The sequence below is a fragment of the Mesoplodon mirus genome (assembly GCF_964341445.2).
Source record: "Mesoplodon mirus genome assembly, chromosome: 17".
Classification (NCBI taxonomy): domain Eukaryota; kingdom Metazoa; phylum Chordata; class Mammalia; order Artiodactyla; family Ziphiidae; genus Mesoplodon; species Mesoplodon mirus.
In genome coordinates, this window is record NC_138993.1 from 37,895,173 (window position 1) to 37,910,521 (window position 15,349).

The 15,349-nt window shown below is 34.0% G+C and overlaps 1 protein-coding gene across 1 annotated transcript; it reads right to left on the minus strand.

Annotated features, from left to right (window-relative positions):
* Positions 1 to 1,027: 1,027 nt before the first annotated feature.
* Positions 1,028 to 2,076, minus strand: LOC309792635 (elongation factor 1-alpha 1-like; the record flags this gene model as incomplete). The annotated part of the gene is made up of 1 exon (XM_082602360.1): positions 1,028 to 2,076. The coding sequence occupies exon 1, from the start codon at positions 2,021 to 2,023 to the stop codon at positions 1,028 to 1,030; it is 996 nt and encodes a 331-aa protein (XP_082458486.1). The 5' UTR covers positions 2,024 to 2,076.
* Positions 2,077 to 15,349: the final 13,273 nt, after the last annotated feature.

Sequence of the window (15,349 nt, forward strand, 5' to 3'; positions counted from 1 at the left end):
ATAGCACAGGGAATTCTACTCAGTACTGTGTAATGACCTACATGGGAATAGAATCTAAACAAGAGTGATATATGTATATGTGTAACTGATTCACTTTGCTGTATAACAGAGACTAACACAATATTGTAAATCAAACTTACTCAAATAAAAATTAATTAAAAAATAAAATAAATCAGATTTATGGTTACAAGTGGTGAGGGGTGGGGGATGGGAAATTGGATGAAGATAGCAAAATTTACAAACTTCCAGTTATAAGATAAGTACTAGGAATGTAATGTACAACATAATAAATATAATCAACACTGTTGTATTTTATGTAGGAACATTATGAGATTAAATCCTAAGGATTCTCATCACAAGGAAAAAGTGTATATTTTTCTATTTCTTTAATTTTGTATCTCTATTAGAAGATGTATGTTCATTAAGCTAATTTTGCAATCATTTCATGAGGTATGCAAGTCAAATCTTCATGCTGTACAACTTAAACCTATACAATGCAGTATATTAATTACATCTCAAAAACACTGGGAAAAAAAAAAACACCAAAAAAACAAAATAACATCCATGAATATTACATCAAAGAATCACTTTACATTAAAAAAATAATTTAATGCTGATTATTTCAGGAAAAAGGGGGCTCCCAAAATATTATAGTAATTCTATAAAAATTCTATAAAAATTAGATAACAATTTAATTGGCAAGATTCCTACTGGTATTTGCGTATTACTTTTTTTTTCAGCCTAATTTGGCAATTTATTATTGACACTTTCCAACAAGATTTGTAAGGTGTAGTCAATTTACACTTTTGTCTAAAAAAGAACATTTAAAACAAATATTCAAAAAACTAAAGTGAAACTAAGGTGATTTCAGTTGTTTTGAGGGCCATAGGGGAATATTTAAACATCAGTCTCCAGTTAAAACATTTTGAAATTACCACACTGTTGCAACAGATTAATTAGTTCAGAGTAAATTGTGTCATCCAGATAGCTGAGCTCTTGATGCATCTGAGATTTGTGAGATAAATTATCAATAATTAACTGTAGGAGAATTATAAGCACGACGAACGTCTTTGACAGACACGTTCTTGACATTGAAGCCCACATTGTCCCCAGGAAGGACTTCATTCAAAGCTTCATGGTGCATTTCAACAGACTTCACTTCAGTTGTCACATTGACTGGAGCAAAGGTGACCACCATGCCAGGTTTGAGAACACCAGTCTCCACTCGACCGACAGGGACAGTGCCAATACCAACAATTTTGTAGACGTCCTGGAGGGGCAAACACAAGGGTTTGTCAGTTGGGCGAGTTGGTGGCAGGATGCAATCCAGAGCTTCAAGCAGTGTGGTTCCACTGGCATTGCCATCTTTACGAGTGACCTTCCATCCCTTGAACCACGGCATGTTAGCACTTGGCTCCAGCATGTTGTCACCATTCCAGCCAGAAATTGGCACAAATGCTACTGTGTCGGTGTTGTAGCCAATTTTCTTAATGTAGGTGCTGACTTCCTTTACAATTTCCTCATATCTCTTCTGGCTGTAGGGTGGCTCAGTGGAATCCATTTTGTTAACTCCAACAATTAGTTGTTTCACACCCAGAGTGTAGGCCAGAAGGGCATGCTCACGGGTCTGCCCATTCTTGGAAATACCTGCTTCAAATTCACCAACACCAGCAGCAACAATCAGGACAGCACAGTCAGCCTGGGATGTGCCTGTAATCATGTTTTTGATGAAGTCTCTGTGTCCTGGGGCATCAATGATGGTCACATAGTACTTGCTGGTCTCGAATTTCCATAGGGATATATCAATGGTGATACCACGCTCGCGTTCAGCTTTCAGTTTGTCCAAGACCCAGGCATACTTGAAGGAGCCCTTCCCCATCTCGGCAGCCTCCTTCTCGAACTTTTCAATGGTTCTCTTGTCGATGCCACCACATTTGTAGATCAGATGGCCAGTAGTGGTGGACTTCCCCGAATCTACGTGTCCGTTGACAACGATGTTGATGTGCGTCTTCTCCTTTCCCATTTTTGCTTAGGTTTAGCGGTGGTTTTCACGACACCTGTATCCTGGTGGCAAACCCGTTGCAAAAAAGCTGCGTATTACTTTTTGTTAAAATGTTCTCACATGTATACCTCTCATATGACAGTAATATTATCTGGAAAACATAAAATAAGAATAAAGATTTGAGTTCATTTACTTTCACAGGAATTTAGAATCTTTCCCTGTGTAATTTTAAATATCAATAATTTGTTTTAGGATTTTATAGCACACATTTTCATATAATCATATAAAGCATTTGTTTAATAAAAGTAGAAATGTTTGAAAACTTTTAATGCTTGTCATTATAACATAAATTTCCCAGTATAATAATATGTCTGTCTACTCACTATTATTTAGAAATATGTGGTAGCCTCACAGTTCTGTGTATTCAGTGAGTTCTTTTATGTCAACCCAGCATAAGCACTTTATTTTTACAACATAATTTAGTTTAGATGAAGATTATATTTATGTGAAGGCATTCACATCTTAGCCTGATAAAGATGCCCTGTTTTTCACATTTTCTGCCCTGTGATCACAGCACTTTTTCACCAAAGATCTAAAGAGGTTCTATTTCCAGAGACATTGAGAGATTTATGATGAAAATATGTTATTAGTAAAATGGCAGGACTTTCAGGGCTGTATATATTATGAAAGGTTATTGAGTAGTATTACCCACAGAACACTGTTTAGCTGACTTGAAACTTTATTGATGAGAAAATTTTGATTTTCTTTTCTGAAGAATCTGTTGACTGTTGATACATATTAGCCTCACAAATGAAAGTACACATTTATTTCTTTTGTTAATTGAAATGATTTTTAAGCTGTGGAAATATGGACTACAATTCAAAAATATTTATTTCTGATTGGTTAACTCACTGCTTGTTAGATATACAAGTAGTTCATAATTGTTTTTATCTTATTATATTGTACTTATTGCCTCCCCTTATATAAAGACTGAAAAATAATATAAATAATCATAATAAGAAAATAATAGCAATGGCATTTTCCATTTTTAGTTTAAAGCAACAGAAACTGATTCTGGCTGTTTTAAGTGAAAGTTAATGAAATAGATATACGTAGTGGAAATCACCAAAGTCGTCCCTTGATATCCACAGGTTACTGTCTCCAGGAACCCTAAAGATACCAAAAGCCATGGATGCTCAAATGTGTATATAAAATGGTGTAGTATTTGTATATATCTTAAGCATATCCTCCATATACTTTAAATCATCTCTAAATTACTTATAATAGTTAATACAAGTAAATTATGTATGACTTGCTGCCAGCACATGGCAGATTTGTTTCATTTTTTAGAAATTTCTGAAAGTTTTTAAAAAGTATTTTTGATTCATGATTGGTTGAATCCCCAGATGCAGAAGCCACAGATATTGAGGGCAGACTGTATACTGCTTGCAGGTTGGAAAATGTAAGCTAGATAAATGTGTAAAAAATGAGATTCTAGGAGTATGTGGCAGCAAGAACATCTGGCTAGCAAATTGCTAGTTCCTCTGTCAGTACTAAATAGTGTTCCACTGCCAGCATAGACAACTTAAAAATTTCCTTTATTTGGCATGAAAATCTCTAGATTTGCACTAAGATTCTGATTGGATGAGCATACCATAGTAGGGTTCTGATTCAGAAACAAAGTTATTGCCTCTCATGATGTGTGGCTGGCCCATCGAATAAGAGAAAGGGGTTATTGGAAGCTGTTGCAAAAATGACAGGTGGTCATTATATTTCACCATTTTGTTTTTTCCAAAGCCAAAACTCTATTCTTATTTTTATATTTGTATTTATAAGTGAAATCATAAAGCACCTATCATTTAAGAGATACTCGACTCTTACATAAAGGGAGAGAATGCCAAATATTGTCAGTTCCTGATCTAGATCTATGTAAAAGATCTTTGGATAACATCTTTAAGATTTACTGTTTAAACAAAAACTTAATAAGCTTTATTTTTCAATCAGTTTTAGGTTTATGGAAAATTAAGTGAACTGTACAGAGAGTTCCCATATATAGTCCCTCCACCCAGTTTCCCCTATTATTAACATCTTGCATTAACATGGTATATTTTTGATAATTAATGAGACAGTATTGATAATTATTAATAGTTAATAATATTATTACATGTATTTTATTATAATATTATGTATAATAATATATTAATATTATATATTATAAAATAATATTGTTACAACTCTTTGTATTATACATTCTACTGGTTTTGAGAAATATATAGTGACATGTATCCATCACTGTAATATCTTGTAGAATAGTTTGGCTGCCCTAAATATCCCTGTGCTCCACTTAATCATAAACTTCCTCCCCAAGACTGTGAAAAACATTGATCATTTTACTTTTCCTACAGTTTTGCCCTTTCCAGAATGTCATATAGTTAGAATTATACAGTACAGAGCATTTTTGGATGGGTTTCTTTTACTGAGAAATATGCATTTAAGATTTCTCCATGTATTTTTGTGACTTAATATATCATTTCTTTTTATTGATGAATAATATTCTACTGACTGAATGCATCACAGCTTAACCATTCACCCACTGCCTTTAGTTGCTTTCAAGTTTTAGCAATAGTGAATTTATCTGTTGTAGACATTTATGTACACGTTTGTGTATGGACATAGCTTTTAAAGTAATTTGGGTAAATATCAAGGACCATGATCATATGATAAGTCCATGTTTAGCTTTGTAAGAAATTCCAAACTGTCTTTCAAACGAGCTTTATGATTTTTCATTCCCATCAGCAATGAATAATTATTCCTATAGCTCTTCATCTATACCAGCATTTAGTATTATCAGTGTTTTGTTTTTAACCAATTCTAATAGAAGGATTGATATCCCATTATTGTTTTAATTTGCAATTCACTAATGATATATGATATCAAGTATCTCTTTATATGTTCATCTGAAGATTCAAATTTTTTATTCCATTTATCATCACAGTGTGCTGATATGCAACTTACATAGTCAATGGTGAAGTTGTACATGATAAACATACCATACAAATAACATTGGATAAAAAGAATAACTAGAGCTTCCCTGGTGGCGCAGTGGTTGAGGGTCCACCTGATGGTGTGGGGGGCACGGGTTCGTGCCCCAGTCCAGAAGAATCCCACATGCCATGGAATGGCTGGGCCCATGAGCCATGGCCGCTGAGCCTGAGCATCTGCAGCCTGTGCTCCACAGCAGGAGAGGCCACGACAGTGAGAGGACAAAAAAAAAAAAAAAAAATGAAAAACTATTACTGAAATGAACTCCTATATTTTTCCTTCAGCAATTATTCAAGTGTATATATCAGAATTTAAGTCCTCCTGCACTACTCATTTTTGCCTTTGAGCAGATTCTCAGATGGATGGGATTGAATGGAAATATGAGGAAGAACACATGAGATTGCTGGTTCCTGTCTCCATCCATCCTGTCTCCAGTTTATAACAAAACTCTATTTCTTGATGATAACCAGGATCAACAACCCAACCCAATAATCTGAACCTATATTTTGACTATTAATTCTGGAATTCATCCACAACAATTTCAAAATTGGCAATTACCTTCAAGATGACTTTTTGGTAGCTTACTGTAGAACCATTGTTTTGACCCTGGTGAAGCAGTTCTTTGTGTCATTAACGTTAATCCACAAATTCAGCAGAGTCCAGAGCTCCAGGAGCAGGAGAGAAACTTTTTTTTAAACAGGTCATTTGTTGTAGCCATTAGAAATTACCCTCATAAGGATGTTCAGCCCCATGATGGCCAACAGCCACATGAAAAGATGCTCAACATCATTAATAATCAGAGAAATGCAAAGTAAAACCACAATGAGATATCACTACACACACATACCTGTCAGAATGGCAATCATCAAAAAGAACACAAATAACAAATGTTGGAAAGGATGTGAAGAAAAAGGAACCCCCACACACTGTTGGTGGTGATGTAAATTGGTGCAGTCACTGTGGAAAACAGTATGCAGGTTTCTCAGAAAACTAAAAATGGAACTACCATATGACCCAACAACTTCACTCCTGGGTATATAGCCAAAAAAACTGAAAACACAAATTCGAAAAGGTACATGCACTTCAGTGTTCATAGCAGCATTATTTATAATTGCCAAGATATGGACATGTCCATCAACAGATGGAAGAATAAAGGAGATGTGATATATATAATATCCATTATATATATAACAAACTAGTGGTTATCAGTGAGGAGATTGAAGTGGGGAGGGTCAAGATTGGGGTAAGGAATTAAGAGGTACCAAGTATTATGTGTAAAATAAATAAGCTAGAAGGATATATTGTACAACACAAGGAATATAGCTAATATTTTATAATAACTATAAATGGAGTATAATCTTTAAAAATTGTGAATCTCTATGTTGTTCACTTATAACATATAATATTGTAAAACAACTATTCTTCAATAAAAAAAGAAATTCTCCTCGTACTCATACATGCCTTCACAGTTCTCTGTGGTATCCAGAAACATATTATGTGCTGTTTCAGGGCTTGCATCACATCTTTGAAGCAGTCCTTCAAGTGGAAACCATATAGCATAGTGATAATAAACTTCCATGAGAAGGATAATGAGTAAACATGTATATATTCTTGAAAATTACTTGAGTAATTTTTTGAATTAAACATGACTCAAAATTGTTCTCAATGTTCTTACAACTTCTAAACATTGGAGACCTCACTTCCTCCATTGGAAGTTTTACAAGCCAATCAACTCTGTCAAAATCTAATTGTCAAAAATTGTCTAATTTTGCTGCAAGCCCACTATCTATAGCCAAAACATTAATGCAGTTAGTTTCAAAAAGCCTTCAATTTAATGTTACTTGGTGACTACTCAGATATTAAATCTCAGTTTTACTCTCTTCATTGAAGGTAAAAAGAGGGGAAAGAAAATTTGAATGCTGAGGTATCATAATAAGTATTTTATTTTAAAAGGATCATTCTCACTGCAATGAGAATAGAACATAGATAAGTAAAGATTTGGGGTGCTAGAAGTGGACAACGGATGCAAAGGAGTCAAAATCTGAATATATTTTCAAATGAAGACAACAGAACTTAAGAATGGATTTAGATGGAGATAAGAGAAAGAGAGAAAAGAAGAATATTTTCAAAAGTTTTGGCTTTAACTATTATTAAATGTATTTGCTAATTCCCGAAAAGTCTGTGAGATGAAGACTTTGAGTGATGTCTGTGAGATGAAGACTTTGTTGAGTGATGTTTTAGTTGACATTCAGCAGAAAACAGATGGCATACAGAAACTGACAGTTTGAAGAGAGTTTAATAAAGGGAAGGAAGTAATTACAAAAGTTGGGTCTGGGAAAATCAAAGGGGGTTTGTACAGTATTCTGGGGGTTAAAAACTGTGATAAGAAAGTGGTTGGCATTATAATCCCTACATCTAAATGGAAAGAGCGATTGTCACAAACCATGTAGATTTCCATACATAAAGTTGCCTGAAGAAAACTGTGTTCTTCAGTAAAGTGTTACAGATAACATATGGTGATCTTAGTGAAATAAATAGCCCAATATTACTCTCCTCTTGCTCTCTAGCCTTCATTCTGATATCTCTCATTATCCAAATCCAACTGGAAGTAAGAGAGCAAGGGTTTCTTGATCTAGTTCAAATGGATTAATCCTGCTATGGTAGAAAGCATAGTGGGAAAATATGAATAATGGATTCCAAGCAGTTATTTGAAGATATATAACACAGGTAGAATGTCAGGAATGAAGCATTAGTCAGCAAAATAGAAATGTTCAGTAGTCTGGGGTTCAAGGGAAAAGTTAGGACAAGCGATATGAATTAGGGAGTGGTCAGCATATATATGATATACAAAAGCTTGTAGCTAAATAAGTAGTTTCTAATTTTAAAAAGATTTCAAAGACTCATATCTATTTCTATCTAGATTTAGGTGAGGAAATCAAAGACTTCAGCAGTTCTGAAGGATTGCCTGGTGAGGCAAGAGAACCATGAAAGAATTCTGACTGATAAGACAAGTGAAGACTGATACAAATATTTCTTATAGGTTTAGTAGGATGAGACCTAAGAAATTGTACCTTGTTTTGTTATTATGGAAGTAAATTTCACTGAACAATACCAAGGACCAGATCAGACAGAATATTAAATATTTTGTATCATGCATGTCGTGACATATGACTCTATCATTTCTCTCTCTTTCATTTGTCTTCTGCATAGAGGACATGCAAGTTTATGGTGAAATAAATCTCAATGCATAGTCTTCCTATCCACCATACCAACCTATGTGGAAAAAAAATTTACTTTACGGAAGGATCTAAGTCTATCTATGATAATGTTTCACCACTCAATTACATACTTAGCCTCACCCTGTTCTGGATATTATTTTGTGTTGCAGGGTGTATAAAGGTCAATCATAAATGTTATAAATAATTTTGAATTATGATTATCTATAACAAGATCTCCCATGAGTTTCTGAATTCCTCAGTTATATTAATTATATTGCATTTATGAAGAAAACCCACACATTTATGTTTCATGAAAATGAAATGTCATTTTAGAGGCACTTCCATTGGTGTGCCTTTTCTTCCCATAAAATCTGCAAAAGACTGAAATTTTAATTAAAGTTTCAAGTCACTCTCTCAAAATTTGTATTTGTTTAGCAAAGAAATGTAGTGTCCCATCTGATTGGATATTTAGGACCTTATGAGAAACTTAGCCTTAAAAGTGATTTCCCCTTAGTCATAAATTTATTAACAATTTTCCTTATAACTGCTATAATTTCTAACCCCCCTTAATATTCTGGGTTGCCTTTTCAAGAATCTTGATCACTGCTCATGAACAGCACCGGGAGAAAAATGTTACTTCCCTTCACCTTTCTCATTTATCTAACTGCTCTCATATTGATTCATATTTGGGTTTCTTTTTACAGTGTTATGAATCTCATTGGAAAAAAGAGTAAGCAGTTGCATGTTTGTTTACATTCACCACAGGCACCATGCATTGTTTTTCACAAAGTAGTACTTATTGAAAATACAATAAATGTGTAAATTAAGCCAATATAACAAATTAGAGTTTATCTATTCATTAAATGATATACAAAATGTATATTTCTTTTTTATATGTTGGAATCTCAGGAAAAATGAACACTCAATAGCTGTTAGTTAAACTCAATTGAATTGGTATACAATTAGATTAAAATTCTGATTGCCATATCCTCCTCTATTGTAGATAAAACAATGGAAGTAGTATTTCTCATATGTCTCTTCAAATACATAAAAGTGCTAATATAGTAGTACAAAGTTTCTATTCTCTTAAGTGGAAAATTTTTGAAACGATGCCTCATATTTCCTACAGTAGAGATTATAGATTTTTTAAGAAGTTACTAATATAATAAGGATCAAAAGGTATTCTTATTTGAATCATCTATATACATGCATACAAATTTTTATTCCAGAGACTTCATGAACTCTAACTTCCAGTATCCAAGGACCATGGATAAGAATACAGATCTACAAGTAACTCATGTGAAAAGATCCAGATAAATCATTTCAATCCATGACTGAAGAAACCATGATATAGTCCTAATAATTTAAAATAATAATAATAATAATAATAATAATAATAATAATAATAATAATGAATCTATAGTACAGCATAAGGGAAACAGTAATGAATTTGAGACTAAGAGTCCTACATTCAGTTGTGTGAATCTATTAAAAAAATTTATTCTTTGGCTCAGAGCACATATTGGACATAGCACAGCAAATGGCATATTGCAGGCATTCAGTAAATATATGTATTACATTTATTATTTTTCCATCTTTTCTGTCTGAGATAAGTTATAAACAGAAAAACCCAAGTTGCAATTTACTCTCTAATACCAATTTCTGACAGTTCAATAAGTAAACATCAACTTTAAAGTCATGAAAAATTTTGTTTGTTTTAAACCTAATTTTAGATAAATATTTTTTAATATATACACATACGTTTCCTATTTCATTAGTGATATGAATAATTGGGATTAATAAGACAATCAATAGGACTTTAAAATTCTTTAATAAGATAATAAATTTTAACTTTCTAAAAATACTAAAGATGTAATTTTATTTTAATATAATGACACAAAGTAAAGATTAGACAGCAGGCAAATTTAGATCTTAATGATAAAATTCTACATATACCGTATTTGTCTTGTTGTTTTCATCTGAAAAATAAAAAAAAAGGTTGACATTGAAATTCTAATCACGAGTGATTATGACTCAACTGTAGCTTCACAGGATACAAAAATACAATCTGAGTTGGAAAATGGTGAAATTTTCAGTATAATTAAAATTTATTTCAAATTCTACATTATTTATATAAGACATATATAAAAATCTCATGATAATCTACAAGAAAAAAGAAAATATAAAATATTCAGAATATCTGTGTCAAGATTGTCTACAACTTTAATAATATTCTATAATTTGCCATGGATGAGTACAACAGATGCTTATTGTATTATTGCATAATTTTTAAAATTCCACATATGTATTAAGTATATTCTTTGGTATGTATTAAACATAGCATTAACATGTAATAAATAATTGCAAAATACTGAATTCCAAATTGGAGAAAAATACAATGCACTTGTAAAAATCCTTCCATATACAAAACAATATATTTGGAAGCTAAATATTTAAAATATAAATATTTAAATGCTCATGAATATTTAAAGTATTTGTATATCTATGGAATTATATAAAGAATAACACTTTGGTAAAATTCCAGAAATAGTTTTGTAAATGGCAGCTTTTAATCATCCTACAAATTGTCTTCTTAAAATACCTGAAATTGTAAATTTGTATCTTTGGCCAACACCCTTTCTCTACTCATGAAATGAACACTTTATCCATATAATTATCAAGTAATTGTCCACCTACAGTAATTAAAACTAACAACACATTTCAATAGTTCATGTCTTTGAGCACAGCAGTTTTTGTGAAACACTGTGGTCAAATTTCAGAAAAGGTTTTTTTAAATTTTTAAATGTTACACTGATAATTTAATTATTAAAATATTGTGCACAATAAAGTGTTTGAGGACTATTTAGATCACTGTTTATTTTAAATTTTGTATTCTTAAAAAAGGTCCTTTCAATGAGAGAACAAAGATGGTGCAGTAAGAGGACATGAAGCTCACCTCCTCCTAAGAACACATGAAAAACACATCTACAAGTAGAACAATTCTCACAGAAAATCAACTGTATACTGGCAGAAAGACTCCTGTACAACTCAGGCTATAGGAAAGATCCACATGGAATCAGGTAAGGAGGGAAGAGAAAAAATCAGGTCAGTCTTGTGCCCCTGGGAGAGGACTCAGCAGGAAATGGAGTTTACACGGGTGAACACCCACCCTCAGGAGTGAGTAGGTTGAGTCTCAGACTTAGGTGTTCCAGTCCTGGGGTCCCACATAGAGGAGACAAGACCTCTTGGCTGGTTGGAGGACTGCTGTGACAAACAGAAGGGCTCAGAGAATCTTGGCCTCCACTTTTGAGGAGAGCATATATAGTGGCTAGCCCCTGAGGCAGGGCAGAGAGAGGTTTGCTCTAGCAGCCACCAGGTTTCCCTTGACTGTCTCACCACGTGCCCCAGCTCAAGCTGAGTAAATGATCCAGCCCTACTCACTCCATGCCACAACATCACAATGAATCTAGGGCAACCACGGCCAGAGAAAACATTTGATCATGGAGAACAGAGGAAACCTGGTCCTAGGGTGGAGCCTGGGTGGGGTGATGGCAGCCATTGTTGGTGCTTACTCAGGCAGCACCTCAGAAGCTGCCCATATCTCTGATGGTGACCACTCCCTCACAACAGTTAACCTACAGATCCATGTTGCAAGTCCACAGGGACTCCCACCAGTGCAGTCACTCCACAACAGGGAGGGAGGTGGGGTCAGCAGCAGTGATCGGCTGTGAGAGACCAAGGAGACTTGCACCCAAGGCGGTAGACACCTACTCAAGCAGTGCATCAGACTTCTGTCTGCACACTGGCCTCACTTGCTTCAGCACTCCCTTCCTCTGGGGCAAAAGTCCTGGTGTGAGGAAAGGGGGGAAAAAAGCACACTTAAATGGAACAGAGCCAGCTCAAACCTGACCCTCAGGGTTTCTTCTCCAGCAACTTGGGATAAGACCTGGTCCCTAACAGGGGAGTAACAGATACTGAGCAAAGAGGAAGTCCCACCTCACACCCAGCACAAGCTCTAGCCCCTCCATCTCCAGCCACTCTCACTACCAAGGTGATAGCTGACAGTACTCCCTGAGAAAAGACATAACTGTCATCCATGTCAAAAGAGCCCTCCTGGGCTTCTCTGGTGGTGCACTGGTTGAGGGTCCACCTGCTGATACAGGGGACGTGGGTTCATGCCCCAGTCCGGGAGGATCCCACATGCCACAGAGCGGCTGGGCCCGTGGGCCATGGCTGCTGAGCCTGTGTGTCCAGAGCCTGTGCTCCACAACGGGAGAGGCCACAACAGTGAGAGGCCCATGTACAGAAAAAAAAAAAAAAACAAACAAACAAAAAACAAAAAAAAACAAACCTCCCACCAAAGACATTGGACACATACAGCCTGTATAGGGATGCTCTCACATAAGAACACCCTTTCAAGACCACAATACTAACTATTTCACATAAGTGCATAAAGGCAGAGATAGTTAAGCAAAAGGAAAAGGAACTACTCTCAACTGAATGAGCAAGAGAAAAACCCAAAAAAATTAAATAATAAAACAGAAATAAATAATTTACCAGATAAAGAATTCAAAGTATTGGTAATAAAAATGTTAAGTGATGGGGAAAAAGAAAAAAAGCAAAAACAAAAACAAAAACGAGTGATCTAAACACTGAATATTTTAACAGGGACCTAGAAAATATATTAAAAAAAAAAGCCCAATCATAAATGAATAATTCAACAGCTAAAATTAAAAAAAAAAACACATTAGAGGGAATGAATAGCAGACTAAGTGATACAGAAGAATGTATAAGTGATCTGGAAGATGAATAATGAAAATCATCCAATCAGGCTAGCAGAAAGAAAAAAATTAAATGAAAGCAATTTAAGAGCTCTCTAGGATAACATTAAGTATTTCAACATTCCAACTATATGGGTTCTGAAAGGAGAAGAGAGAGAAGGAGATTAACAATATATTTGAGGAAACTATGGCTGAAAACTTCACAAACCTGAAGAAAGAAATAGATATCCAGGTACAGGCAGCAAAGACAATCACACACAAGATAAACCCAAACAAATCCACACCTATATATCATAATTAAAATGGCAAAAGTTAAAGAGAGAATTCCAAAGGCATCAAGAGGAAAACAAAGAGTCATATACAAGGGAATCCACATAAAGTCATCAACTAATTTCTCTACAGAAACTTTGCAGGCCAGAAGGGAGTGGCATGACATATTCAAAATGCATATATGCAACATATATATGCAACCTAGCAAACTTTACCCAGCAAGATTATCATTTAGACTAGAAGGAAAGAAAAAAACTTCTCAGAGAAGCAAAAAATAAATAAATAATTCATCAAAACTAAGTGTACCCTGAAAGAAATGTTAAATGGTGTGCTCTAAATTATATATATATATCTCCATAGGAAAGGGAAAATCCCACTAGGAAAGACAAACATATAGTAAAAATTGAGGATCAACCAACTAAATAAGCCAACATGTAGATTAAAAGAAAAAAAATTGTAAAAGCAACTATAACTACAATGAATAGTTAAGGGATAAGCATGAAGAGGTAAAATATGATATCAAGAAACCAAAATGTGTGGAAGGGGAGTAAAAAATATAGATTTTTTTAGAATGTGTTTGAACGTAAAAGACTAGCAGTTTTTAAAAAGTAGATATAAATATGGGTCAACATATATGAACTCCATGGTAATCAAAAATCAAAAACGTACAACACCTATGCAAAATGAAAAAAGAAGGAACACAAGCATACTATAATACTAAAGAAAATAATCAAACAAGGGAGGAAACACAGAAAAGAACTACAAAAACAACCAGAAAATAAGTAATAAAATGACAATATATACGTACCTACCAATAATTACCTTAAATGTCACTGGACTAAATTAAAGACCTAAATGTAAGACCTGAAACCATAAAACTCCTAGAAAACAACATAGGCTGAACTATCTTTGACATAAATCATAGCAATATTTTTATAAATAAATAAATTTTATAAATAATTTTTATAAATAATAAACAATTAGCTCCTAATTAAACTTAAAACTTTTGCACAGCAAAGGATACCATCAACAAAATGAAAAGAAAACCTATGGAATGGGAGAACATATTTGCTAATGATATGCTGACAAGTGGTTAATAACCAAAATACATAAACAGCTCGTAAAACTCAGTTTTAAAATATCAAAAAATTGGCAGGAGACCTGAATAGACATTTTTCCAAAGAATGAATACAGGTGGCTAACAGACACATGAAAAGATGCTCAACATCACTAATTATTAGAGAAATGTAAATTAAAAACACAATGAGCTATCATTTCACAAGTGTCAGAATTGCTATCATCAAAAAGTCTACAAATAACAAGTGTTGGTGAGGAGGTGGAGAAAAGGGAACTCCTGTACACTGTTGGTGGGAATGTAAATTGGTGCAGCGACTATGGAAAACAGTATGTAGGTTCCTCAAAAAGCTAAAAATAGAACTATCATATGATCCAGAAATTCCACTCCTGGGTATATATATCTGGAAAAAATATATAATAATTTGGGAAGATACATGCACCCCAATGTTCAGAGCAGAGCTATTTACAACAACCAAGATATGGAAGGAACCCAAGTACCCATCAGCAGAGAAATGGATAGAGAAAAATTTGTATATACATATACAAGAGAATGTTACTCAGCCATAAAGTAATTCTGCCATTTTCAGCAACATGGCTGAACCTAGAGAATATTATGCTTAGTGAAATAAGTCAGAAAGAGAAAGACATATATTGTAAGATATCACTAATATGTAGACTCTAAAAAGCAATCCAAATGAGTGTACATGCAAAACAGAAACAGACTCACAGATATAGAGAACAAACTCGTGGTTACTAAACAGGAGAAGGAAGTGAGGAGAGACATGGTTTATGGGTTTAAGAGATACAAACTATTATGTATAAAATAGATAAGCAACAAGCATATATTTTATCTAAATTATAAAATAATAATTTATAGCTATAGGGAATTATAGCCATTATCTTGTAATAACTTTTAGTGGAGTATAATATGCAAAAATACTGAATCAGTATGCTGTACA